The sequence below is a fragment of the Mya arenaria genome, chromosome 6 (genome assembly GCF_026914265.1).
Source record: "Mya arenaria isolate MELC-2E11 chromosome 6, ASM2691426v1".
Lineage (NCBI taxonomy): Eukaryota > Metazoa > Mollusca > Bivalvia > Myida > Myidae > Mya > Mya arenaria.
Window position 1 is genome coordinate 42961061 of NC_069127.1, and position 27854 is coordinate 42988914.

General features: G+C 33.3%; 2 protein-coding genes across 5 annotated transcripts; one reads left to right on the forward strand and one right to left on the reverse strand.

The window, feature by feature from the left end:
• Positions 1 to 2791: 2791 nt before the first annotated feature.
• On the forward strand, positions 2792 to 16301 carry LOC128237000 (profilin-4-like). Of its 4 annotated transcripts, none has more exons than XM_052952172.1 (5): positions 2792 to 3263; positions 11445 to 11573; positions 13560 to 13694; positions 14043 to 14148; positions 15670 to 16301. In XM_052952172.1, the coding sequence occupies exons 1-5, from the start codon at positions 3210 to 3212 to the stop codon at positions 15696 to 15698; spliced, it is 453 nt and encodes a 150-aa protein (XP_052808132.1). In that variant the 5' UTR covers positions 2792 to 3209; the 3' UTR covers positions 15699 to 16301. The 4 variants fall into 4 exon arrangements, with proteins under 4 accessions (XP_052808132.1, XP_052808130.1, XP_052808129.1 ...); XM_052952170.1 differs by lacking the exon at positions 2792 to 3263 and adding an exon at positions 7119 to 7276; XM_052952169.1 differs by lacking the exon at positions 2792 to 3263 and adding an exon at positions 8528 to 9116.
• A 773-nt stretch (positions 16302 to 17074) lies between these two features.
• Positions 17075 to 26498, reverse strand: LOC128238121 (chloride intracellular channel protein 5-like). Its single transcript, XM_052953692.1, has 5 exons — positions 26322 to 26498; positions 23985 to 24332; positions 23084 to 23257; positions 22225 to 22402; positions 17075 to 21614 (listed from the first exon to the last, which is right to left on the reverse strand). The coding sequence occupies exons 1-5, from the start codon at positions 26406 to 26408 to the stop codon at positions 21472 to 21474; spliced, it is 930 nt and encodes a 309-aa protein (XP_052809652.1). The 5' UTR covers positions 26409 to 26498; the 3' UTR covers positions 17075 to 21471.
• Between the last annotated feature and the right edge of the window lie 1356 nt (positions 26499 to 27854).

Below are 27854 nucleotides of genomic sequence, written 5' to 3' on the forward strand. Positions count from 1 at the left end.
TTTGGGGGGTAATGAGCCCGCCTCTTCAGAAGTAAGATCCAATGGTAATAAATAGGGATGGCAACGAGTAGTAAAATTGGTAGAGTACTCTGACAATCTTTCGATCGAGTACTCAGGTACTCGATTTCTCGGAAAAAATGAATTTGTTTTTGGGAAAGACAAGATGGTGTATACATGTATCGCTATGGCGTATATTATGCGTTGGTCGTATAATTGGTCATTTTCATCTTTAAATTAGACTTTCATTAAATACTTTAACATAAAATTAAATAAAAGGAAAACAAATGCTGTTTCATGCTTTTAATTGTCTTTTTTCATTTCACTTTAATGATTTTACATATGAGAATGCACTGCAAATTAGCTACAATAAAGCTGGAAAGTTAAACCAGGATTTTATTCAAGCATCTAGATAGTCGAGATTTTTTATGAACATCAATCTGAGTTACAATAAACATAAATTAATAGCTTACATAAAAATAAAGAACGAATTACTTCGTACTGTGTTATTGTTGTTTATCTCATTAATATTCATAATTCTTGATTTAAGATATCAACCAATCAATTGTGATAATCATTGCAAAAATAGTTAAAATAGGCCCTTTAAGAAATCAATGCTCGTAACGGTCGCTACTCTTTCGCTCGTTAGCGTCCATTGTTTGGTGAATGGATTATAATTTGTAAACAAAAGAATTGTGTAAGTGAAAGTTCCGCTATCAAAACTTCGCTAATTGACATCAGTGCTAATTGGAAATAGGGGCCCTTTGCTGACAGTTTGCAACTCTCAACTAATTTATTAGGGTCAATTGTGTCACACAGCGCGGATTAGAGGGACCATCAATTGTCCTCTTGGCAACTAACCAGATCCGTTACTTCGTCTGTAAATCGTGTATTTTGTGATTTTTATAGACTTTTTCCGAGTACTCGAGTAGTGATTTGGTACTCGAGTACTCGGACGTTCGATCGAGTACTCGGGTACTCATTGCCATCCCTAGAAATAAAATAGGCACATATCACAGTCTGCGTTTCTTCGATGTGTGAAGATTGTGATTGACATGCCATAGAATGATGTTCATCTTGATTCTTGACCTGGTGGTTTGGGGTGGATTCAAAAGCCACATACATTCAATGCTTTAAGATCTTGAAATGCTGAGTTCATTTTTGAACAGTAGTTTCCATGCATAAGAATTGTAGTTTTCAATTAAAAGATTGATGAAATGTCTGGATATTCAAAGACAGTATTCATTGTATTAATTTATGTATCAATATTATTCCACAGTGTTGCATAGTTTAATCCCATGTATTTATTGTACTTTGTATTTCTATGTATTAATGCATGGGGATTAAAGATCTACTGGAAGAATGGCAACTATCAAACGCCTTTTAACCCAGTGTGTTAAACCATATGGTCTTATTGAATATATTAATACCATGATTGATCATCTTTGTTTTGAGACAAATGTATAACTTATGGATTTGAATTTGTCATCATGTATACTTTGATATAAGATGTATGGATAGCGACTAGATGTGATTTTTTTGTGTGACTGTTCAAAGTACAGGATTTTTTTTTAAGTGGAGGGATATTTTATTCGCATTTTCAGTTTTCCTGACCAGAACTTTCGTTTTTCTTTAAACATTATCTGTTTTATTTATAGTTTTCAAAGTTACTTTTATTATGTCAATCCTTTGAAATGATTGAAAACTGTCATCTTAAAATTACCTAGCATTTTTTATAAATAAACTAAAAGTATTTTTTCTACTTTTATGATAATTAATTATTTCATGTTTTCAAGAGGGAAATCATAATTTGCATAAACTTTGGATACCTTTCATTCAAAAGGTTATTTAAAAAGTTAACAATATATGCATTTTTGTAAGACAAATTATTTTTAAGAATAAATATTCAGGCAGTTATCTTCAAATATCTTGTTATTATCATATCAGCACAATTTTGAAACCAAAATCTGTTAAGAAGACAATTTATCTTGTATCATAACATTTTTGGAGTGTTTTATCTTTAAATATTTTTGTAGCATATGATGAAATCAATTCAGATGTGCTAAACCTAGGGTTTAAATTTAACAATGGTTGCTAGATTGTGCAAATCCTGAACAAATGCGACCATCAATTCTATTGTGAAAAAAATGGTTATAAATGAGTACTTGTAATTTATCATGGAACTATTAGCTTAATTTATGTTGCAAACTGAAATATCTTGAACATTCAGGCTTTCATAAATAAAGAAATAACTGTTTTCAGATGTTTAATTGTTGAATTTGTTTAGTAAGGGAAATCATACTGAATGTAGCTGATGGCCTAAACTGCTTATATGAAGAAAATCTATCTTAAATAAGAACTGAGTTGTGAGTTAATCTGTTGTATTGACTCACAAGGTCTTGTATATGTTGGAAATGTACTATAATCTTTAGGCCAATATTTACAAATTGCTTTAAAGCTGCAGAAGCTCTAATTGGACTTTTAAAAGTAAACAAAGATGTTTAATTTGCTTTCCATTGAAACAGATATGTTCTTTAAACAGAAAAAAGAGTCAATATTATCTTGGAGATAGTCTGTATATTGTTTTAAACATTCTTACAATTATTGGCTTCATATGATTCGAAATTAAAGAACATGCTTGAGGATTTTATGTTGTGACATTATCAAGATTTGTAGGAAAGATCTAAATATTTGCATAATAATTGTCATATTAAAACATGTAATCCTACACACTTGATGCTTGTACAGTTCCTGAATTGAAAATTGATCCTTGTTATTTAAAACGGAGTGAATTAAACCTCGATCTATCGATGCTTCCAGCTTTTTATGGATTTACAATTCTCGTTCATCAGTTGTGATTGATTCTGACATGAACAGGAAAGGTTGTTGAAGAAATCTATCATTTGGTTTTCTCGTTAGCGCTGACCTATATTAGATATTGATGGGAATTGTTTCATGTGATGGAAAACTGAAAATGTTGAATAAAAACCTAATAGGTTGTGTTTAATGTGTTACTGTGAACCTTTATTATTATCATTATTATTATTATTACTATAATAATCAGTGTGAATTCAATAAGAAATTTTAGGATTTTCATTTATTTAGTTCTGTGATTGACAGATGTAAGAGCGATTTATTCAAGTTAATACTCTATGATTATTAACAGTAATAAGTGACAAGAAAGACTATAAGAAGCTTTCAAGTGATAAATCATGGCGGACTTAGATTTTGACACTAACCCTCGATACAAAATGAATGGATTACCGGTAAGTCTTAACTTTACATATGGGGTAACCTTTTCTATCCGAATCATCATCTGAATATTATTAACTGACTGAAGAGACTAAATCGTACAAAGGCTGGAATTACTACTATTTGCAAACAAACATTTTTGTCTGTCGGTTAAACAATTAAGCTGATGTTCACATTTCAGTTTTGCACCTATGATAAGGTCAAGTAAAACCAGGCCGACTTAACGTTTTTGAAGTTGTATTTAAAGTTGCTGTGCCGCGTTGGCATTCACAGTTGTGTCCCTATAGGGGGCTGTCAATCTTGTTAGCGGCACACCTAAATATCTTAGATTTTAGTTCATTTGCAAAGAGTTATAACACAATCCCAAAAGCCCTTTACTTCCATGTTTACACCTGCAAGTGCTAGAATTCAGACTTGCTGATTTTATTGGGGTACCAGGTCATGAAGTTTCGTGCAAACATCGTCCATACAAGCTCTGTCAGGGTCCCCTTTTGTTATATGCAGACTATGGCCACACTACTAAGGAGATATTGTTAGGCATCTGGAGGTCATTTATGATTACTTCATAATCAAGTGTTTCTTATATACCTCATACAAAGCTGTATTAAGGGCAATATGTAGGGGAAGGTGATGCATTTGCAAACAATTTGACCTTTAACCCCAAATTTTAGGTGAAGGTCAACTATTTGTTTGTCTTCTTAAGTATGAAATTGGTAACTGTTGGATGTGGCAGTGAGCATTTTTACTGTTCACACTATTGCACATGCATAATGGACCTAGGTCATGATGACACTCTTACTACCTTCTCTCGCTCTTGTACAATAGAGAAAGTAGTCATTTTGATACATCTGCCAATTTTGATTGTGTTCACTTGCATAGTACATTCAAATATGGTAATATGACACTGTATCAGGGTTTAATAAGGACCATTTGATACTGTTAGCTTACACAGCTAAGAGTAGGTAATTGAAACTATATCATTCTGTATGAGTACTGTTATATGTATAGTTACAGTATTTAATGATTATGCTGGCAAATTTGAGGTGTAGGCCGCTCATACTATAAGTATTATATTAAGTTAATACATGTTATCCAACTCACCAGTACTACTGTTATAGTACTTTTTTATGTGAATGAAATATTACAAACCCACTAATTTATGCAGCAACCAAAACATATCCAGCTTCATTTAAGCCTTGTGGTGTGGTTGTTCATCAACTCATCTGACAGATTGTGTCATCCGTCATTCACTCGTCTTACAGTTGTTTTTTGCTTTTTTATGTATGCAATATTTTAAAGTTTTGTGATTATGAAGATTGCCTTGGCATTATAAGGGGATGACTTTTAGGAATGGAACCCAAAAATGAATTAGTATAAATTAGACATTTAATAGTAATAAAGTATAAAATATAATTGTCATATTTACCGGTAGAGTGGTGAGCTAACATCAACATGTGGCGCATCATGGTGTGGTGTGGTGTGGTGTGGTGTGTGTGGTGTGGTGTGGTGTGTGATGTGGTGTGGTGTGATGTGGTGTGTGCAGGCGTCATGCATCAGCTTGCGTGTGTGTGTTTTTAAGCTGATGGTTTCTGTTATTTCCCTGTAACATGATGTGAAACAAGGTTAGGGCTCCCAAAACAACACTAACAAACATAACCAAGAAAAAGTGTGATGCTAACTAAAAGTACACAATTTTTATGAACACAATTCCAAAATTTTTCATCATGCAAATTGTCATCTGAATTGTTGCTAATTAGTGGTATTTAGATTTTCTCCTGATTTTTCTTGTATGTTTTTGCCTGCATCCTTATATATGATAGTGTCACAATGATTTATGGTACACGACTTTTGTTAACACAAGTCCAAAAAATTTCATCATGAAATGTCATCTGAAATGTCATCTGAATTGTTGCTAATTAGTGGTATTAAAGGGGCTGTACTCCGTATGATGAAATAGCAGAAAAAAAGAAATTTGTCAAAACTGACATAAACTTGGTATCGATGTGTACAATGCATTGAAACTTACTAACTGAAATACCACATAGTTTAAAATTAATTAATTTTTCACAGTTTTTTTTGTATTTTTCAATTAAAAAAGATTACTAGGTATGTCTTCATTCCTTATGCGTGATTGGCTAGTCGATGTTATCATGTGATATTACCAAGTTAGATATATAGCTTAGATATTAAGGGTAAGCCTTGTAGCACAGTGGATACAACACTGGACTGCAATTTTGGCCACACTGGTACAAACCCGGTCTCCGACTCGATTTTTTTTTTACATTTTGGTATTTTTTTTACAATTACGATATCAAAGAGTAAAACATTTTATTAAATTATTGTCCTGAGATTTGTTACAGAAAAAACACTTTTTTGGGGCCAATCTTGTGTACAGTCCCTTTAAGGTTAATTAATTTTCTCTGGATTTTTTTCGTTTTAAATATTTTTGCTTGCATCCTTATATATGATAGGGTCCTATTAGTGATGAAACGATTATCGAGTACAATCGATAAATTGTCGCTGACAATGCTATGTCGGCGACAATCGATAGTGGTTGTCCAAAATCAATGTTGCTAATGTATTACTTCCGGTAACTACATATTTTTTTGTTTTGTGGTAAAAGTCGAGTAAATGTAAATTTTTCTTTCAGGTAAATTCTCGTTGAGTTCATTTAAATAAGAGATGTCACTCTCTTACACAAAATATTAAGATAACTGGCCTGTTCCAGTGTGCATCATTACTTACAACAGTGTGCACTTACAACCTCTGCCAAAATTACAAATTAATCTTAACTGTTTATATATTTCATAAAACATTCTTAAATAACCTGTCTATGATGTAGTGGGTCGGGTCTTTCCTGTAAATGCATTCTGTTTTTGAAACCATTTTTGGTTTGGTTAAATGTAATTAACTAAATAACTTTTTTGTTGAAAGTTTTATGAAATTAAGATGTTCTAATGAATTTTAAATTAAACAGGTTCACAAAAAATTAATATACATTTAAATGAATAAAATATTAAGATAACTTACATGTTCCAGTCTAATGTGCAATTTTCAAGTATGTGTTGTGTTGTAATGTTTTTTTTCCGTTTAGTTGTTAAAAGACAGAAAGGGGTTATGGAAATTTACTTTCTGTTGCAAAAAGCATGTCCATAATATTAAGCATCACACGTACTGAATCCATGTTTAACCATTTAAATGCTCGTGATACTATGTATTAATAATGTATTCCTTACTGATATTATGAACTTTCGATTATTGTCTGATAGTAAATCGAAATGCATGGTGCGATTCGATTCGATTATTGATAGCAAATGGAGTCCGATTTTCAAACACTAAGGTCCCATACACAATGACTGATGGTACACACTTTTTGTTAACACAAGTCAAAAATATTTCATCATGCAATGACATCAGAAATGTTGCTGATATCAGAAGAAATAATAAAATGTTTTCAACTACTTTAATTATCTCAGATTCCATAAGGTGATTGCATTTTTGAATGACTGAAAGTGTAAATTATAGACCCAAGAAAGATTTTCCTTCATAATATTAATTTACATGAATGAAATGAACCATTATCTTCTTTTCAAAAGGCCATCAAAACACCTTGGATTACAAAAACCTTGAATTTATAGTTTCACTATTGACAAAATGAAAATATGGCTGTTTGCATTGTAAAACATGTTTTGTGATTGCAATGTTCTCCTACAACAAGATTGTACCCAGTTTCAAATGCCATTTCAATATCATATATTACATGAATGAAAGCATAATTATTATTCGATGGTCTTTTTCATGCCAGAGAATGATATAGAGTGAAATCTACTGAAATAATTTTGTAAAAATTGTGATTTATCTCTTGGATAGGAATAGTTCTGTTTTCTACAGTCATTTTTACATTCTTTTATATGTTAAACTTGGAATATTTTACTTGGACATTTAAAACAAAATCATAATGGCTTCAGGTGATGAATTTGGATATGGAAACAAGAAAACAAAAAAAGTTGTGACAGTTGATGTAATGGTAATTACTTTTTTGGAATATTTTGTATGGAGCTTGTGTGACTGTAATCATAAAATTATTATGTATTAAGTAATTTTCATTACATATATGCAGATGAAATCTCTGTATATTTCTATTATTCCGTAGCATAAGAGGACTGTTTCAATAATGAAATCTTTGCCAATTCTTAAATCGAAATTTTTTTGGTGACATAGTTTCATTATTTTTTATATATATTTGAGTGAATTGAATTTAAGCCAGTTTTAAGATGGAACACAAAGTTGAGGAAATATAAAATCAGAAATGCCATTTGGGGCGTTAATATATATTTAAGATTATTGAAATCCTTTATTGAAACAGGGCCCTGTTATTTTCATAGAATCTAAGAAGGGGCGTGTACTTTGTGCATTAACATGGGGCAATTTAAAACGGGCATATAATTTTAAGGCAAATGTCCGTCTTCCTGTCTGTCGGTCAGAAGACAGGTGATCTGTCCTGACACAATTAATTATACAAGAAGGGTTTGTCACCTAGGACCATAGAACTTGTGGTAGGTTGTCCATGACCAGGTCAAAGGTCAATAATCAATGCAATTCAACCAATCATGATACAGCCTTTTGTTGAATCAAGTAAATAACATTTTTTCAAAATCCTGGACTTAAAAGACAATATTTGAGCATATATCAACATTTGTTGAAGGGTTTCAGCTGTCAGTATCTTAGTTTTAACACTCCTAATGATTTACCACACTTGATTTCATAATAGAAAAAAAATCAGTAAAAAGTGCATTTTACAAACTAGGATTGTTACAAGTCCCTTTAAAACACCTGGATTTTATAATCCTCAACATGTCTCTTACAAAGCAGGGCTGAGGGGGCACAGTCTCTTACAAAGCAGGGCTGTGGGGGCACAGTGTCTTACAAAGCAGGACTGAGGGGGCACAGTGCCTTACAAAGCAGGGCTGAGGGGGCACAGTGTCTTACAAACATCTTTTGTGTTTATATAAATCAAATAAACTATTTATATACATATTAAATATTTAGGTAATTCACTTCTTATTTTATCTATATTTCATAATTTGAACTTTAACTTAATGCTTCCCATGTTTGAGTTGTTGTAAACTGGCATGTTGAAAAGATAATTAGCTATAAACAACGATCATAAAACATTATAACAGTCAATCGTTGCAAAAATCTTTCCCTTTGTGATTTTTCTGTAAGACGCCTTTTGAGTTAACTTATTCATTTCAGCGAGTTGATTTGTTTATTAATTGAAATCTGAATAATTTTGTTGAGATATTGTTACATTAACTTAAGAATAACAATACTGATTAGAATGTGATAAAAATTCAAGTATTTTTAATGAACAAATCAAGCTATAATTTAGTGCATAATGGATCTTAAGTAGAAAAGATACTTTATAATGCAAACTTGCAAATGAAATGATAATTTATGGAATATATTGGGCATTTTAATAACATTGGAAGATAAGTTACCATCAAAAAGGTTTGGAAGACATTAAATTGTGGTAATTTTTCTCATAAAAAAGCAGTGTGACTTAATGAAAAATATTTGTGATTTACTTGTGTCTAAAGAGAAGCATTTGTGATTTTCTTGTTAAAATAAAAAATCTACGCTATATTGAATAATAATTGTGATTTTTTTTCAATTGGATATACCCTGGTAGTTAAGCAACAAGAATGTCCGCTAAAACAAAGCAAACTAATTCAGCAAAAACCCACCATACAACAAGCAATGTCACAATTAAAGAGCTGCTTTCCAAGAACACCCACTCGGACGATGTGGATCTTGATGTGTCGTACGAGGACGAACCTCACAAGAGAACGCCCATTGAAGTTGTGGTAAATCACTGAGTTAGAGGGTCTGAGGTTGTTGTGTGTAAAAAGTGGGGGAAATGGGTGTGAATTCAGTGGTTTTGCATGTTAAACATATCACTCTTTCTTGTGAAATGTTACGTTTAATATAATTAGAACTGTTCTCTAAAATTGATTAAGTGTCTGGTATGTCATGGAAGTTAATGTTTGTGACTTCGGGCATTGGTTATTAAGGTTTTTCATACCAACTTCATGTTTCATTTATCAGCATATACTTTTTAAGAGACAGCTGTTAATAAACTTAACCAAAGATCATTAAATGACCAAATAAATGCCTTTGTGAAGCCATGTTGCATCTGACAACATAAAAACATATTATTGTAATTATTTCTCTGACAACTTTTGGAAGACTTAAACAAAAATTTGAAATAAGTTCTTTATGGAGTATTTTCTTAATTTTACTAAGAAGAGAGAATAAAGTATTGCAAAGTAATTCTTATTTACTGGAGAGTTAGATTTAACAGTTCTCTTCTTTTCAATTAAGCATTATGTTTAAACTGTTAATGCCTGGTAATTCTGGTATCATTAAAAAGCATATTACTAACTAAAATTGCGAAAATGAATGACCAGAAATGCATTACAGTACAGATAATTCTATTGCAGTTTGTATGTTCTTTCTTTATTTCACCAAAATTAATTGTGAATTGACTCATAGTATTTTTCCTTTCAGTACAAATGTGTTTAGTCTTGTCATTAAACATTCTTGCTCTACATGGTTTGATTTATAAAGCCAGCCACTTTTGTTCTAGTCAAGTGAAGCACTAAGTAAGAACAAATACCGTAATAATTTAATATATGTATTTATATTTAAGTAACACATTAATATATAACCCCCAATATTGCCTTTGAAAGTATCGTAATTTCGGCAGTGCAAGTAAAGGTATATGCAGACGGCTTGTTCAAAGTTATGATCATGTCAACCCTCTTATATTGTATTGCATTGTCAAGTTTTCCCTTTGAAACAAAAATTGTCTGCAATATTTAAACGGTAAATGTATAATCTTAACTGTCAAATCACAGAAAGTTTGGAAATTTTGTAGAAACAGGTACTCTTAGACCCACCAACACCACCACCATCCTCCCCCATCCTGGGGCATCAGTGTTATTTATGTAGAAACAGGTACTCTTAGACCCACCAACACCACCACCATCCTCCCCCACCCTTGGCCTTCAGTGTTATTTATGTAGAAACAGGTACTCTTAGACCCACCAACACCACCACCATCCTCCCCCACCCTGGGGCATCAGTGTTATTTATGTAGAAACAGGTACTCTTAGACCCAACAACACCACCACCATCCTCCCCCACCCTGGGGCATCAGTGTTATTTGTGTAGAAACAGGTACTCTTAGACCCACCAACACCACCACCATCCTCCCCCACCCTGGGGCATCAGTGTTATTTGTGTAGAAACAGGTACTCTTAGAGTGCCAGTGTTGTTTTCTCATCATTATTGCATAATTAAGATAACTAAAGGATTTTGTAATTGTAAGTGTTAAGATGCATGAAACCTTTCTTTTCAGAATCTCAGCCAGAGGAATGATGGCGGCTATAATGCCTTATGTTTCTGTAATATATGTATAGAATTTTGATCGATGTTGGGGAAATCAATATTTCTTATTATAGAGTTCTGATTGAGATCAGAGTATTATAAAATTTTCATATTTCTATCTTACTTTTATCTTCCATACTTATCTATTTTTCGAAACTTAGAAAAAATTGTGCGGTTATTGTTGTCATGGTATTTTTTTGGTGCATTTTCATCAGATTCTCAATAGTTTTAAATGATACACCATACTTTTTGGAAGAAGCCTGCTCTTTTCTTTTCTTGTATTTTTTTGATTATGAAAGGTTGGTGACTGTATTATTACTTTAATAACAATTTGTTGGAGATTATTTATGTAGCAATTTGGTTTTAACACTGTTTTGAATGTTGTTCATCAGAATATTTTTTTTTGAAAGCAGCTAAATTGTCTTTGATTAAATTTCATTCATTCAACGTGAGGGAATTAGTAGGTTATGGAGTTCAGTTTCCCATGGTTTTGGACATTTTAATGTGAAGGTGATGGAACATTAAAGAAGCATTCTAAAAGGATATTGAAATAATTTAAAAATGAAATATAATTCATTAAATGTATGTAAATTCCATTTTTGAAAGAAAATTACTTGTAAATTTTGCTGGAAAGTACAGGAAAATAGAACTGGTTACGTATATCATGTCAGTAAGCTATTGGGTGCAATTCATTTCTCCAACAGTAAAACTAGAAAATGTAAGCAATGTTGTAAATATTCCAGGATGCTGTGAAGATGAATCAGCTACAGAACCTGCTCCACGATGCCCTGATTTCCACGGAGCATGTTCAGCAGTGTGCCATCGTTCACAGGAAGGATTGCTCTGTGAGGGCTAGCTCTGTGGGGTTTAATGTAAGTAAATCTGTGTGAATACTTGGTGCAAGTCTGTATGAATAGGTCTAGTCTGTGTGAATAAATGTAAGTCAGTGTGAATAGGTGCAAGTCAGTGTGAATAGGTGCAAGTCTGTGTAAATAGGTTTAAGTCTGTGTGAATAGGTGTAAGTCTGTGTAAATAGGTGTCAGTCTGTGTAAGTCTGTGTGAATAGGTGTAAGTCTGTGTAAATAGGTGTAAGTCTCACTCAGTGTGAATTGGTGTAAGTCTGTGTGAATCGGTGTAAGTCTGTGTGGATATTCTTAAGCTTATGTAAACATGTGTAAAATCTGGGTAGATATGTGTAAACCTGTGTAGATAAGTGTAAACCTGTGTAGATAAGTGTAAACCTGTGTAGATAAGTGTAAGCTTGTGTAGATAAGTGTAAACCTGTGTAGATAAGTGTAAACCTGTGTAGATAAGTGTAAGCTTGTGTAAGATTGTGTGTTTGCCAATGTATGTAAGTTTAAACCTGTGTAAATAAATGTAAGCTTGTGTAAATATGTGTACGATTTTGTGTTAGCCAATGTATGTAAGTTTAAACCTGTGTATTTAAGTGTAAGCTTGTGTAAATATGTGTAAGATTGTGTGTCAGCCAATGTAAGTAAGTTTAAACCTGTGTATTTAAGTGTAAGCTTGTGAAGATATGTGTTAACTTGTATAGATTAGAGTAAACCTGGGTCAATTTGTATAAGATTGTGTATAAATGTGTATGCCTGCGTACATACATGTTTATGCCTGTGTAGGTATGTGTAAGCCCATGTAGATATGTGTTTACTTGTTGATGTATGTAAGCATGTGTAGATATGAGTAAGGTTGTGTATATTATGTAAGCATCAGTAGATATGTTAACATGTGAAGATATATGTTAGCCTGTTTAGGTATGTGTAAGTGTGGGTGTATATATGTAAGCCCGTGTATATATGTGTAAGCCTGTGAATAATTTAAGTAATGAATTGCCAGATTTATGTCATTATCGGGGTATGAAGGCATGATTTCATTCAAGTATTGTTAGGGTAATACTTGATTTCCTTTAAGAAAACCTTACAGTAATCCTGTCTCACCCATTCTGTTAATAGAACGACCTGAAATATTTTATCAAATAAAGTCACATAACATGGGAAAAGATCAACCACTTGAAATCGCTTTTAAAATTGAAACACTTATGACAACAATACATTAAACATATCATAAATTAACAATTTCTAAAATGTTTGACCTGCTGACAAATTACAAACAATAACAAGATAAACAATTTTCATGTATATTGTTATGCGATGATACGCGATCCAAACATATTCAAAGATGTTGCATTCATTGGATGATAACGGCAATTGCCCAAAGGCAGTTCATTTATGGAATAGAAGTGGAGGTGAAAATATATATGTATGTGAAGATAGGTTCTGTTATGTGTAGATAAGTGTAAGCCTTTGTAAATATGTGTAGATAGGTGTAGACATGTGATGATATGTGTAAGCCAATATGTGTAGATAGGTGTAGGCATGTGACGATATGTGTAAGCCAATATGTGTAGATAGTCGTAGGCATGTGACCATATGTGTTAGCAAATATGTGTAGATAGTCGTAGGCATGTGACGATATATGTAAGCCAAAATGTGTAGATAGTCGTAGGCATGTGACTATATGTGTAAGCCAATATGTGTAGATAGTCGTAGGCATGTGACGATATGTGTAAGCCAATATGTGTAGGCATGTAAAGATACGTATAAACCTTTGTCAATAAATTTTCAGATCTTTTTAAACAAAAATGTATACATAAATGAAAATGTTGTTGACTTTTAAAGATTTTTGAAAATCCATTCTTGACTGAGCCAACTTCTCAGTAAAGTTGAATCTGTAACAATCAACTAGAGTCAAATATTGTCTCTCAGATCAAAATTTATTGTGTGTGAAAGTAACCAATATTTTTTTATTCCATTTAAATACATCTACCTTCCATTTTCCAGCTGTACCATGATCAGGTCCAAATTCTATTGGACTCCTTCAAGAACCCGCCACAGACCCGGGAGGAGGGTATCTACTTTGACGACCGCCAGTTTAAATGTGTTCGTGCTGACAAAACTTCCATATATGGCAAATGTGTATGTAGCCTTAACATATTAAGTTATAAAGACCAGTTTTTTCCTGTAGTTTCATTTCTTTAAGGATTTGTTCCTCAAACATATGAACATATATTTATTTATAATACATTGACAGAAGGAACACCAATGTTTTATGAAGCATATTGCTTTGCCTTGTTTCACATTGTTAAGATAATATTCCATGGAAGTTGCAACTAATTTTGACTGCCTAGAGAATGGAGGCCTTATCCTGGTAAAGACACTCACATTGCTCATCATTGCCACTATCAGTGACTTCATATTTCATAGCATGTATGGACATCATGTTTTGCATTCCATAGCTAACTTATACTTATTACTCCCATACAGGAGAACCGAGGCCTCATTCTGGTGAAGACGCTAACACTGCTTGTCATTGCCACCTACAGCGACTCCATGTATCCCAGTGTGTGTGTGGAGGCTGTCGAAAAACTTGGTAACCACCTTAAAATACTTATTCATTTTAGCTAAATTGTGAAACTTCTATAAACGATGTGTTTGTAACTTTCCTGGGTGGAAACCAGTTTTAGATGCCCATTTACTATGAGGACCTTGGGCCATGATTACAAATAGTCTAGTCCAGTTCTAGACTCAGACTAAGATAAGCACTTCCATTACAGCCGTTATCTTTACCTGTATTCCATTTGTTTTACAAAAATAAATGTGAATAATTGTACAATTTCTAATAGTTCTACAAGCCAGAGAGATTCATCATCAAAACTTGACTGAAAAAAAGACTTAGTAATCATGGCCCCTGGTCCTGATCAAGCTTGATATCGTGGTACCCAAGTTGGGAGCAGACACCTATTAGGATTTATCACAATGTAACCCTCATTTGCATTATCTATATTGTAAGGCTCTAAATGAAACTTGGTACAAATGTTGTTGTAGAAAATATGCACATATACAGTAAGGTCAATGAGTCTGGCTTTAATTATTGTCATATTATGCACCATGCTAGTTTGAATAGGTCATGCAAAAACTGTAACTTAGCCATAACTTAATAACCATTCAAGCTATTCACATGAAACTTAATACACATGTTTCCAATGGCAATATGTAGCAAGGTTGATTACTCAGGTTTTAATGACTGTCAAGTTATGCCTCTTGATAGTTGAAAGACGTCATTTGAAACTGAACATGGCCATAATTAGCTGTTCAAGATAGTGACATGAAGCTTTGTTCACATATTACCAGTGACAAGATGCACATGTGCAGCAAAGCTCCTTAACTCATTGTCCTTGCATCTGTGTCCCACTATTCAGGTCTGGACTTTTTCTCGACAACCACCCGCTTGTGTTCAATGAAACTTTATGGCAACTTAACTAACAGGTGATGCGCATATTAACAGCACATTCCGGTCTGATGATTTTTCATAGAGTTGATGCCCTTTTAACTTCTATTTAGTCTAATAATTAAAGGACATATTTTTCATCAACTATTGGCTTGAACTCATTGAAACATTATGAGGAGTTTTACATACAGTAGGAGATGGGCATGTCATCAGCAGCTTTCAGTTCAATGATTTTTCAGGGAGTTGTGGCTTTATAATTTCTATTAAGTATGATATAGGAGCAGTCCATCCTGTTATTTATGTCTGTGCTAATTCTCAGCAACTACCATTTTGAATTGAATATAACTTTATGAGAAGCTTTACTTTGAGATGTTCATCAGCTCTCCCCGGTTTAATTTTTTTCACAGAGTTATGGCCCTTTTAATTTCATTATACTGTGGGATAGGTCCAACAACAACCTTGTTTATATAATATTGTTAACTTGTATCACAATTAAATTGTTAATGGCAACATTAATAATGGAAAATTCAACATTTGACTTGCTTGAAGGTCACACACCAGTAAATAATGACATAAACCCATTTATAATTCTTACATTTTAGTTGCTCATCTGAATGAGTTTAGTATAACACTAGTTATTTTACAAACTGTTATGTGTTTCAGCTGACTACTTCAAAGAGAAAGGAAAATGAGAATTCAGGACTTCAACAATGGAAACTGCAGGTGTCAATTGTGCCAAGGATATTCATTCATTTTGTTGATCTAGTAATAAGCAAATAAGTTACACACATTTTTAAATGAACTGTGAAGTTTTAAGCTTCAGCTTTAAAATGGAAATTTCTTATTAATTTAGCATTTGTTTACCTTTTCAAGCTAAGCATGTGAAAGCTAAAAGGCAAATGAAGAAATATGTTTGCAGTGTTCCTAATTTGATAAAACTTAAGTCTTAAAATGTTTTAACATAAAAATAAATGACTTCATCAGTGAATTATATGTATATGTAATAATATATATGAAAATATGGATATTGCTGAAATGACTAGACCGTGTATAGAACAAAGTTTTCTCAACATGATGATAGCGTTACATTCTGTTATACATACACACAATTGCAAGTCCCATAGTTTCTCAAGCATTTAGTATTCCATTATCTATTTGTTTTCCTATGAATTCATGTTTTGTCTTTATACAGTTTTAACCTTTATACCAGGTTGAACATTAGTTATGCTTTTGTTACTTTGTGTTGTGAATGTTTAAATCCGTCCATGAATAAAGATATCTACATTATTATTACATTTATGAGTTTCTTTTGTTCCATCATATGTTCAGTCATCAAAATAAGACAATTGGATTAACATGCTTGCGTTCTTACACTAGTGCTTGGTATGAAGCTGTTATCAAGTTCAGAAAGCATTTTACCACTGCAGGGCTTGTTCTAATTTGGGTCACCAAGTATTTGTATAATAACTAACCACTTGCTTAATTGATGAGGTCATGATCCTGCATTGTACAGGTCGTCGGCAAGGTTGTCATAACCTTGAGATTAAACTTCCTATTCCCCTAAAATCAAGTGGTTGGACCATGTCATTTTAAAAAAACTGACCTTTCAGGGCTTAACCTTGACCTCATTTCCTGGTGAAAAAAGGCAGATGTAAAATAGTAAATGACCTTGACCTTAAAACCTAGTCGAAGGCCTTCCTAACAAGTTATTTAGCTGGTGATGTTTCGAAGATGATTTGCTATCAGTACCGTCATCTTTCACTTTGTTTTATAGCATTACTGAATGCTGATTGGCATATTTCGTGCAACTTGATATGACGGATAAATTCTTGAGAACCTGCAGGGCAATTGATCACTCGCCCCACCCCTTGACTTGGGACCTTCAACTGAACCATTTGGTCATCATAATTTCTTATGACTTAATAACCATTGACATACTGTCCAAAATTACAGGTTTAGGACAATCTGCTTACAGCGTTCAATTAATAACTAATTGTGAAACAAATATTCAACATTGACCAGGATCTTTAAATATCTTACATACAGGAATCAACATGAAACAAAATAATTTTTCCGATTTCATATTTTATTGGCAATACAATGTTATATTTGACATTGGTACCATATTATAATATATATTCAGATACATGTATAAAAGCTTGTCTTATAAATGTTCTGCCCAATACAAGTAATCATTATTTAGGTCTATTTAATTACAAATGTGATGCATTTCATTACTCAAAACATGTCCCGATTTCAAGTGTATACAAATATAAACATCTTTCTTCTTCACCAAATACATACAAAAAGCATCTCGAAAATAAAGGTTGAACTATGGCACTCCGAAGCACATTGTTTAAGCAATAGACGTTATTCAGAACTTATTCAGGGGTTTAATGAATATTCCAGCAGGTACAGAGAAAACTTTTGTTTTTTATTTAATGTAAATTAGCACTCATTAGAATGTTTGTTAATTTCTAATTTTTCACGATGGTGTTACTTAACAATACTGTATTAATAATCTTTTGAAAAGCGACATCAAAATGATAATTCATTTTAGCTTAATGCTAAAATACAGGATTGTATATACCACATGACGCATGAAGGAATTCTGGAAGATTACCCAATGATGTTGAATTACGAATATCGTCTATTCCTTTAATTTTTAGATTAATGAAATGCAGAACATTGACCAAGGTTTTATCTAAGCTACATCACTCATGTACATTTTCAGGAACTTCACACTTTATAATGATTTACACTGATGTTTTATGGAATGATATTGATGGTAAAACACCTACAGATTACTTTAATGGTATATTACCTTCAATACAAACAATACATTTTTTTGTTACTTAAAATCATACATTTCCTACCAACCGACATTCACATAGCAGCTGGAAACTGTTGTAACATTCTGGGATAACATCTCATTTAAACTTATTAATTCTTTATAATTTCAGGTTGTAAAAACAGTTTAAGTCAGTCCGACCATGGTACACTAATATATATATATATATTTATTCATTTATAAACTAAATAACACTATTAATAAAATAATACACTAGAACTTGTAAATCACAAAGAAACTGTAGGCATTTTGATTTCCCTATTTATGAATATGCATGTTCTAATTATACATCAGTTTTATAGTAACTTTACACAGCTGTATATGGTATTACTTGTACTTTTTAAAGGCTGTATTCAATATTAAGGCTGTATACCGTATAACAGTAACTTTCATGTGATAAAAATGAGAAACAAGCTTTTGAGAAACCTTAACCTTTGACAATAAATAAATACTTTTAGGAAACTCTAATATTTGACAGTAATTTATCATTTGTGTATTTTATATTCAAATTTTGAGCAATATAACAATGTATGTACATTTGAATGGGAAAAAATCAAGCAAAGCCGACTATACATACTATAAATCTATACTTGTAATTTTGTGATTTTCAGAACTTATCCTTTTAAGACATTCTCAGTTATTCAATTGTAAGCACAAGTTGGTGTAAGATTTTCAAGTGCAACGCTGTCATTAAATATCCAACAAACTAAAAACAAGACTGAAATGGAATGTTTAACACACACTTTTCTTTTTCTGTAACAAACTGCAACATTATAATGGTTATTACTGTTATATTCTACAAAGAAAATAATTAACATCAAATCCTTTTTCAGTTTGAAAAAATCAAAATAGCAAAATACTGAACAACTTCAAGCAGCATGCAAAGTTGAATCTACAATAAATTTCAAAGCAGGTAAAAATTTGATTTGAACACAATTTTCTGTATAAACATCTATCATAACAAAACTTAACAGCCTCTTAAGTAAAACATGATTTGGGTATGACACCAAACTTGAAGGCTTCCATTACCACTAACAGGGGAAAATACACCAAATGGACAGATTCTAGTGGCAAGACTGGGACAAAATTTTCATATAAAATGTTCAACAGTTCTGCCTACGAATGTGTACTGTTAACTTAAAAACTGCAGTGTTTTCACCAAACAGAAAAGCTCTTGGAATTCAAAGCACAGGCTCATTACATTTGCGTAGAGTTAGCCAAAAAATGAACATTTTAAGCCACACACAACCTTAGAGGGGGTAATTTTTGGCCAGACTTTTAGGTATTATGAAACATTCTTTAGCACAAAAATCTTATTTACATTAAAATTAGTTCAAAGCCTTTGTAACTATGTACATGGTTATTAATGTGGCATGGTAAATATGGTTACATTCAATTCTTTGGCATTTATTAGATCATTGACCATGATGCTGTTGAAAAGGGCACAACTGATAGACAAGGAAAGAGAAATCATTGTAATGATACGCATATATTTTTTAAACAATCACCAAAATTTAAAGACATCACATTAAACAATGAAAACATTGTGTGATATCATACAATAATCCAATCATATGACCCACCCAAGTATAACAGTTGTAAGATAAAAATGTAAAGATTAATTATGTAATAACAAGCAAGGCACATAGGGTAGACAATGAAAAACAGAACAGATGTATATACAGCTATTAAAAGAATACACAACTGGTACAGCTTGCTTTTGTGCATCAAACAAAATACATAAAAAGAAATAGAATAGATTTGTTGTTAAATTAACAGTTTAGTATATTGACAGTTTGAAATACATGTACAATGTATTGTACAACCAGATAATTACGTCCTAAAACTTTTCCTCAGATAAAACTCCAGGAATTTCTAGCAGGGTTTAACTATATAATATCAGATTAATACCTCAGTAGCACTATGTATGGGAAATTGTTTATTGTTGATAAAAGAAAATATGTCTTATCTGCTTAAATGACTATTTACATGAATACTGTAAGTTAGAACTCGAGACATTACCATCAATCAACAACAGAAATTAACCCCCCTACATGTAATCAGCTTTTGTAGAAAGTCAATCACTTCCATTTAAATTATTTGAAAAATAAATGGTTGCTGTTCATCAAATTGCAAATCCATGAAACACAAGGTCACCTATATATTAAAGGTAAAACTGCATTGCAAGATAATTAAGCATCAAAACCATTCACTAACAACATTTTAACACGAGGCACTACCATCCTTGAAGCCATACAAACCAAATACATGTCAATTTTATAATAAAAGCCACGCTATTTTTCGAGCAAGTGAAACATACAAGACAGATTACATTACAAAGACTCCGCATATTATAAATATACATGTAATATCTCTAAATCTATGACAGAGTGTAAAGCTGTGGCTTTGAATAATGGAAAATTGCAAACATGAATTCTATCATTTCAGGACACATTCTAAAATTAATTAAATATCCAAATTTACGTGACATACCATGTAGTTATAATGTCAACAATATTATATAATAATAATATATATTCATAGATTTCAAAATATTATTTCAATTGAACTAAAATATATGCACCTCTAGCGTAAAATATATAATAGGTGTGTTGATTAATCATGTTAACAATTACAAAGTCATTATTTTAAGTTACAGATTTACAGCACATGTCATAGACATAAATACTTCAAACTAAAGTGACAGCTTGCATATATTGAAATAAAATTCCACATGAATACTTTGTGTACTAAACATTATCATGGTAGTCAAGAAAACAGTGATAGGAAAAAAAACATTGGGCCTTTATTCGTAATTGGCATCACAATGCTAATCTGAGAAGAAAAAAAAACAGAGATGATTTATAAGAGAACTGATGATGTATGCTTAGCTATGAAGTGCACTTATGATCACTATCTTACTACTAGCCTGTACAATTCCTCAGAACTATCATTATATGAGCACCAGTGGATTTTCGCAATAAACTAACTATAAGGGGTCACACTATACAATGATACACAACCCTTGTAACTCATATCACAAAAATGTTCTACTTATCTCCATAAGGGGTGTAAGTGCATAACACTATGATATGTCAAACCAACAATCCAAATTCTCTTTACAATTGATATTTTACAGTCTGGAATGAAAATCTTGCATTGGTGATACTCAAGTACAATTTCATCTTACATTTCCTCATCGTTATATCATTTTGAAGAGCTATTACATACACCATAGTTATTATCACAGCACTATACTTCAGTAATTCCTGAATTCAGTGATAGACAAATTAATTAAATGATTTATCTTAAATGAACTTCAAGGTAGTTTTATTTTTGATATTCATGTTTGCCAATAAAAACCTTTTACAATCAACATAACATCCAAGAAATGCTTTTATAAAAACAAACAACATATATAATCTTGGCAAAAGTCTGTACAAAAACTCGGTAACAAATAATACATTCAGTAACATTCTTTGTTCTGCTTGCTTGGTTACAAACAATTATGACAACAACAGCGATGATGCGTCACCGCGCAACAGCACAGTGGACTGGTGGTTTGCTAAGCAATATAACAGCATGATCATCGTGGTGCCCGAGAGTTGGGGTGTCTATTCCATACTTTGCTCCTGTTCCTCCTCCTCCTCCTCATCATCATCATCATGACCACCGTTGCTGGCGCTGTCCAAACTTTTTGCAATCTTTTCTGGGATCTTGTTAGTTTTGTGAGTAGGTGATTCCACTCCAAACACACCTTGATAAAAATATGGAACAACACTTAAAAACAATTTATATCCCCCCCATTTTTTTATATATAATATAGTTAACACCATAACAAACTTTTATGTAATGTTGCCAGTTTTACTTGCAAGGCTACATAAAACAGGGCTTTAGCTAGGAATTTCCAGCTCATGGTGGACAAATTTGGGTTTCTGGTAATCTTATGAGGTCCCAATATAACTGTCTGTACTTGGATAAGTTTATTTTGGGGGTCCAAGAGATGAACAGCAAATTGACAATAAGAGTTCCCAGCCAGAAAATGCACAAGGAAATCTTGTTTCTGCAGCACACAACATGTTTATACCATGAAAGACGCTTAAGTTTATGGAGTTAAACACTAGGAAATGCATTTACTTTATTTTGTTATTAGCCAAAAGGTGTCAGGATACGTGTTTAAAGTTAAGAATATGAAGCAACAATATATCATGAATTTCAAAGTGAAGTTCTAAATTATTAATTAAAATTTCTGCATATACATTTCCATTCCATCTGAAATTTGTGTATCAGTTTTTTCATAGCCTTAAATGAGTTAAGACATGCATTAAGGATTTCAAGTATACATTTGTGGCTTGTGGCGCACGTACCTTTAATTTTATTTTTCCTGAACTCGGTGATTAAGTTGTCGGGTAATCTTGTCCAGTGAAATTTACACAAGTCTTCATCGGCTGGCAAGGTTTCAGAGAAGGCTGGGGAGTCATACGCATCACGCATGTATCGCCACAAATGTTTCATATCTGATGAAATTTCATAGCCTCTGAAGTACTGTATAAAAGTAATGTTGTCAACACAGTTTGAATAATTCATAATATTGAATAAGTGCTTTTTAAGAGTTTGGCAAGTTCACAATGTTTGATTTATGGCAGAAACATAATAACATGATTTAATAACTGCTTTTGATGTAAAAGGAATCATAATTCCTCTATGTGGAAGAGTTAGACATAAATGGTTTGTCTGACTCTGAAATAATCAAACTAATCCTCTGTTTCATCAATAAAAGGAATCTTCATGTCCAAGGAAAAACAGATCTTATTTAAAAATATGGCCCTTGATAAATGTGTGTAATCAAAATGTCCCCTGATTGACCTGATCCAACATACACTTTTATTGCCTTGGAATGAATTCATCGATTAGTAACACTGTCACATGAACTATAACACTTTGAAATCAGATCACAGAAACAAAACCTTTTACACACACCGACTTGCAACTATTCAGGGGTGAGAATGGCAGAAGGCAAAAATTTCTGAACTACAAATGTATACACTGGGGGTCCAGGGGGTCCTGTAAAGCTCTTGGTTTGAATAATTTTAAGTTAACAAGATACTTGCATTCAAACAGATGACTTTTTTTGCTTAGGAGAAAAAGACATCAACATTTTGCATAAAACCCCTGTTTATTTTCACATGATAATTTCACTTAGCCCAAAATAGATGAACAGCATACCTCTCCAGCTACGATGATGTGCTGGAGGCGTGGCAACAGAAAGCAGTCAGTGTACGACAGCTGGTCTCCCTCCAAGAACGTTGTGCCATTCGATGCCAAGTGATCATCTACCTTTTGTAGGGTGTTTGTCAACACAGCCTCTGACTTCAAACCTTTCAGGAATCCATTGAATTGCTAAAAGTGTATGAACATACAGGAATGTAAGAAGTAAAAGTACAAAAGATTAGCATCCTATCACAACCATAGAAACCATTTTGTGTGTAACTCAAGACACAATTTTTAAACATGGGCTGTCGCGTGCTTGACTATTAGACACGGCTTTAGACATTAGGCTTGTCTACTAGACACGGCTTTTAAGTTGAAAGATTGCAAAGTTTTGGTGAAACATGCATGGATCAAAGTAAAATTAGATAACATGCAAAACCGTAACAGTCCAAAAATAAAGGACAATAATTTGCATTATACATGTGTATGCAAGATAATGTTATCTTACTTGATTAATCAAGTAGGTTTGATACTTGGGAATACATGTCTAAAGTTTCAAATGCAATTCATGCTGTATTTGCTGAGATATTGACTTAAATGTGGTTACATGCAAAACCTTAACCAAGGTGTGGTGCAAATGCCACCACCGATGCAAGGGTGAGTAGTATAGCTCTCCTTATTTGTCCAATAGCCTAGCTCATAAAGGATAAACAAACAGTCACAATGAACAGCAAGGGCTAAGAAATGACAAATTCAATAATGACACAATTTTGAACAGAATGCCTGTAAGCGATACCTGACAAAGCATTGAAAATGCATGATTCACATGACATATTTGATGAAACTTTAACTCTGTAACAGCAAATGCACAGTCACAAAGATATATATTATATATCATAAAACAGTTGATACTTACTGTTGTAATACCATCAACTTTTCCTAAGATGTGGTCTTTTAAATTTTTGGGTCTTTTCAAGTGTGGGCAGTCAAAATTCACAGAATCAAAGAAGTCTTCCACTTTATCAGCTGACTCTGGCATAACACCGGCTATTGACTGTCCATTGGTGTCTTTTCCACTAATACCCTCAACAAATGGGTAAATCTTAGCTCTGTTTTTATCTTTAAAGTCTGCTGGAGGATTAACTTGGCTGACAGTCCACACTTTGAAATCCACATTTTTCTCTTGAGCTAGAATGTAGGACAGCATAAATCCCTGTTGACTCATCGGACACGCCCCTTGTGTCTCATTGTCAATAAGTGATGCCTGCAAAACACATACAAGTCAATTAGACTATAGAGTTAATATATATATATATATATATATATATATGTGGGATTTGGGGCTTGCTCAAATTCTAGATTCTATACAGCAGGGATTGTTGATTTTTTTATGTCAAGCACTTGTGTTAGAATAGGGGCTTGTTGACCTACATTGTATAAGTTAATGACTGGAATACAGTTTAAAAGTGAATACATTCATTTTTCATTTAATAAAACCTTACCAATCAAACAGTCTCTAAAAACCTTATTAGCTTAACTGGGAATTTTTCTATATGGTTTATACTTGACTGACTTTAAGAGTATTTTCTAACCACATCTTCGGGCAACATTAATTTCACTGTATATCTATAAAAGTTGGACAGGTTTGGACAATTTGGTATTAATCCTTCTGCAAACAAACTTCCAGGTTACAAGCATATATAACCCAGACTCAGTATAAAAATAATTGGAATAATTGAATTTACTTTTCCCTCCAGTTAAATTAGGTTTTTAATTTTACCTCTAGCTTGTGGGATTTAGGACCATTTTTTTGCTTCAATCAATGTTATCAACTCTGATCAAGATATTTTGCACATACACATTCTGACCAAATAAGGTGCTGATTGCACAAAAGGCTTCTAGAGTTATTGTTTGGACAAATCCAACTTTACGTAATTGCTAAAATTAAAGGGCCATTACTCTAGAATGACTCAAGCGATACAACTTGTTATCAAACATGTACAAGATATTATGTCAATACCTATTCTGACCATATTTGGTGATGTTTGGACAAGAGATTCTTAAATTATTGATTGGACAAGACCAATGTTAGGTAATTTCTATAATTAAAGGGTGATAACCTCTTGAGTGACTAGAACAATATGGCTGGTTATTGAACTTTTCCAAGATATTATGCTCATACAGATGCTGACCAATTTTTTGATAGTTACAGAAATTCAATCTTGATGATTTTGAGTGGCGACAAGTTGATCAAATCCATAACATGGTCCAGTCCATCTCAGTTGTTTTGTCCCAAAGATACACGAAAGAAGGCCCCACCCACAAATACCGACCACCACTGCTGACAGCAGTTACTGTTACTAGTCTAAAATATTAGATGTGTTATACGGGATTCTTCCAATCCCTAACGTCTAAACGGGAATGTGCAAAAAACGGGGGTGTTTTAAAAATATTGAAATTGTTTTAAGTGAAGTATTTTATGGTTGAAATTGATCATAAAGAGTTATATTCATATTTTACCATGTAAGTGAAATGCTATTTTGCACTAAACAAGCATTTTATGCATTAAAACAAGTTGTTTACCTTTCCAATAAAACGAAAGTTGACTGACACAGAAAACAATTATGCAAAGGGGAACAACTCGATACAATCGTAATAACTCGGCCTCCTCCGACAAAGCTTCGAGATAGACCTCGTTATACAATCGTAACAACTTGGCCATGGCCGAAATGTTCTGAGCGATTTAAAACTGTGCCCTGAAGCCTTGCAGGTGCCCTTCATGTATATATCGTTATGTTTTGACAGAATGAAATGAAGAAAAGCCGTCAAACTCATATTTATAAGTTGGATATTTATTTTTTGTGTACGGAACTAATATAAAATAACATTATCTGGTAATATTTCTTGTTTTTATGATATTTTATAGACTCTATATGCTTAAACCCGGAATCCTGATCGGAACAACTACCCACTTTTGATACTAAACAATTTGTACGTGAAGGATTTGCCATATCAAAAATCTGTCAACGTACAATTATTTGGACTATTACTGTTACCTGATCGATGATGATCCACTTTACTTTTAAAACAGATATGCAACTGATAAATTCATTCAGAACTTATTATATTTTTCAACTTGAATAACTACAGCGTTTGGTCAATGCACTCTATACAAATGGTTAAAATTGGGTCAGGAGACTCAAGAAGACAAAATTTTCAATTTTAAGAAACCCGTAAGTTCAAAAGCACATACCCGAATGTACAGGTCATATTTAGGGATGTCACTGGTCTCGTCGGGAGCCTGAGTCCCATTGGCAACATCTGTGCCGTCGCCACTCATTTTCAAGCGTAAATCACACTAATAAACAACAAAAATAGTTTGTTTTTAAAAGTAACGGCCTCGCCCCAAAAGTTATGGTAGCTGCGCATGCGTGAATAAGCGGAAACACTTCTACGTCACACGCAGGTGAAAATCTCACAAGTCTATGCAGGTTATAAACCACTAATTGTGATTCAATCTTATTTAATGAAGGGCCGCGGATGGAGTGGGATCGGGAGGGAATTCCCCACACGTTGAGAATGCGTTGGCTGGTCCGGTATGCTAGCGGACTACGGGTACATTCTACCATGCTATTTTTAATGCAGGATTCGCATTGGTGCGTTTTCCTCTATATCTTTGAATTAATTTTAGCAACAACAACAACAACACGCACGCACGCACGCACGCACGCACGCACGCACGCACGCACGCACACACGCACACACACACCAATAATAAAATAATAATACTATAAAAACGCTCGAAAGAATTTATGGCTTTTATTTTAAGCTGAAAACTCTACCCATTCAGTTTAAAATGCATTATGGATTTTTTAATACCATTGTCGAAACTTCCGGCGTGCGTTAGTAGCAGGCACCATGCAGTATTGGTCATCGTCAGCGCCTCTCTCGATGAAGTTACAATGTATCGTTAACATCTAGGCTGGGATACTAGTCGTGGTCACGAGTTAAAAACAACAACAACACACACTTATCACCTCTCTGCCATCGTTGTTATACTAAAGTTATACGGTTAGAGCTAAACATATAAGGATAGAACATGCTGTAGTTGGGGTCGAATGAAGGGCCCAAGATACTCGGTAAACCTCGTTTCCGCAAATAATCCTACACTCGGTTTGGGATAAACCTATCTTACACGAGCGACCATGGGAGAAACTTGTAATCTTCCTGTTTGTGTGTGTGTGTGTGTGCGTGTGCGCGTGCGTGTGCGCGTGCGCGTGTGCGTGTGCGTGTGCGTGTGTGTGTGTGCGTGTGTGTGTGTGTGTGTATACATATTGAGCAATAGGACTCACTTTAACAACTTTACATACAAGGGTCTCCCGATATATAAATTGTTGCTAAAATGCATTACCGTTAGATAGGCTTATAATTGTAGAATTTAGGTGGTTAACGGGTTTCTATAAAATTAATTTGGAAGTAAGTAAATGTACACCAATATTCAAGCAAATCTGATTAGCAATGATCGACGGCTTAGGGGGGCGTCCAGTTTTAAATCTAGAGGGAGCATCTGCAGTATTGTGACGTATGTGTAGTAAATTGTGTTCTTGCCAGCTGCGCATAAGCGGCAATTTACTCTTAACCCAATATCGTTTCTAACGCAGTTCAAAATCGACGACTTCAAACGCAAGATTTGAACATTTATAGACATTTCTTGCAACTTGCAAATGCTCAAGATTTCAGTATTTGACGTAGTTTTACTAAATCCATCATTCTGTATAACGCGATG

Bases quoted from the DNA above. Each gene is read 5' to 3' on its own strand.
- LOC128237000 (XM_052952169.1), top strand. From the start codon at position 8,955: ATGTCCGCTAAAACAAAGCAAACTAATTCAGCAAAAACCCACCATACA. The intron at 9,117-11,444 runs GTAAATCACTGA...TAAATATTCCAG, and splicing joins GAACGCCCATTGAAGTTGTG to GATGCTGTGAAGATGAATCA. The intron at 11,574-13,559 runs GTAAGTAAATCT...TCCATTTTCCAG, and splicing joins CTAGCTCTGTGGGGTTTAAT to CTGTACCATGATCAGGTCCA.
- LOC128238121 (XM_052953692.1), bottom strand. From the start codon at position 26,408: ATGAGTGGCGACGGCACAGATGTTGCCAATGGGACTCAGGCTCCCGAC. The intron at 24,333-26,321 runs GTATGTGCTTTT...TGTGTTTTGCAG, and splicing joins AATATGACCTGTACATTCGG to GCATCACTTATTGACAATGA. The intron at 21,615-22,224 runs GTACGTGCGCCA...ATTTTTATCAAG, and splicing joins CAGGAAAAATAAAATTAAAG to GTGTGTTTGGAGTGGAATCA.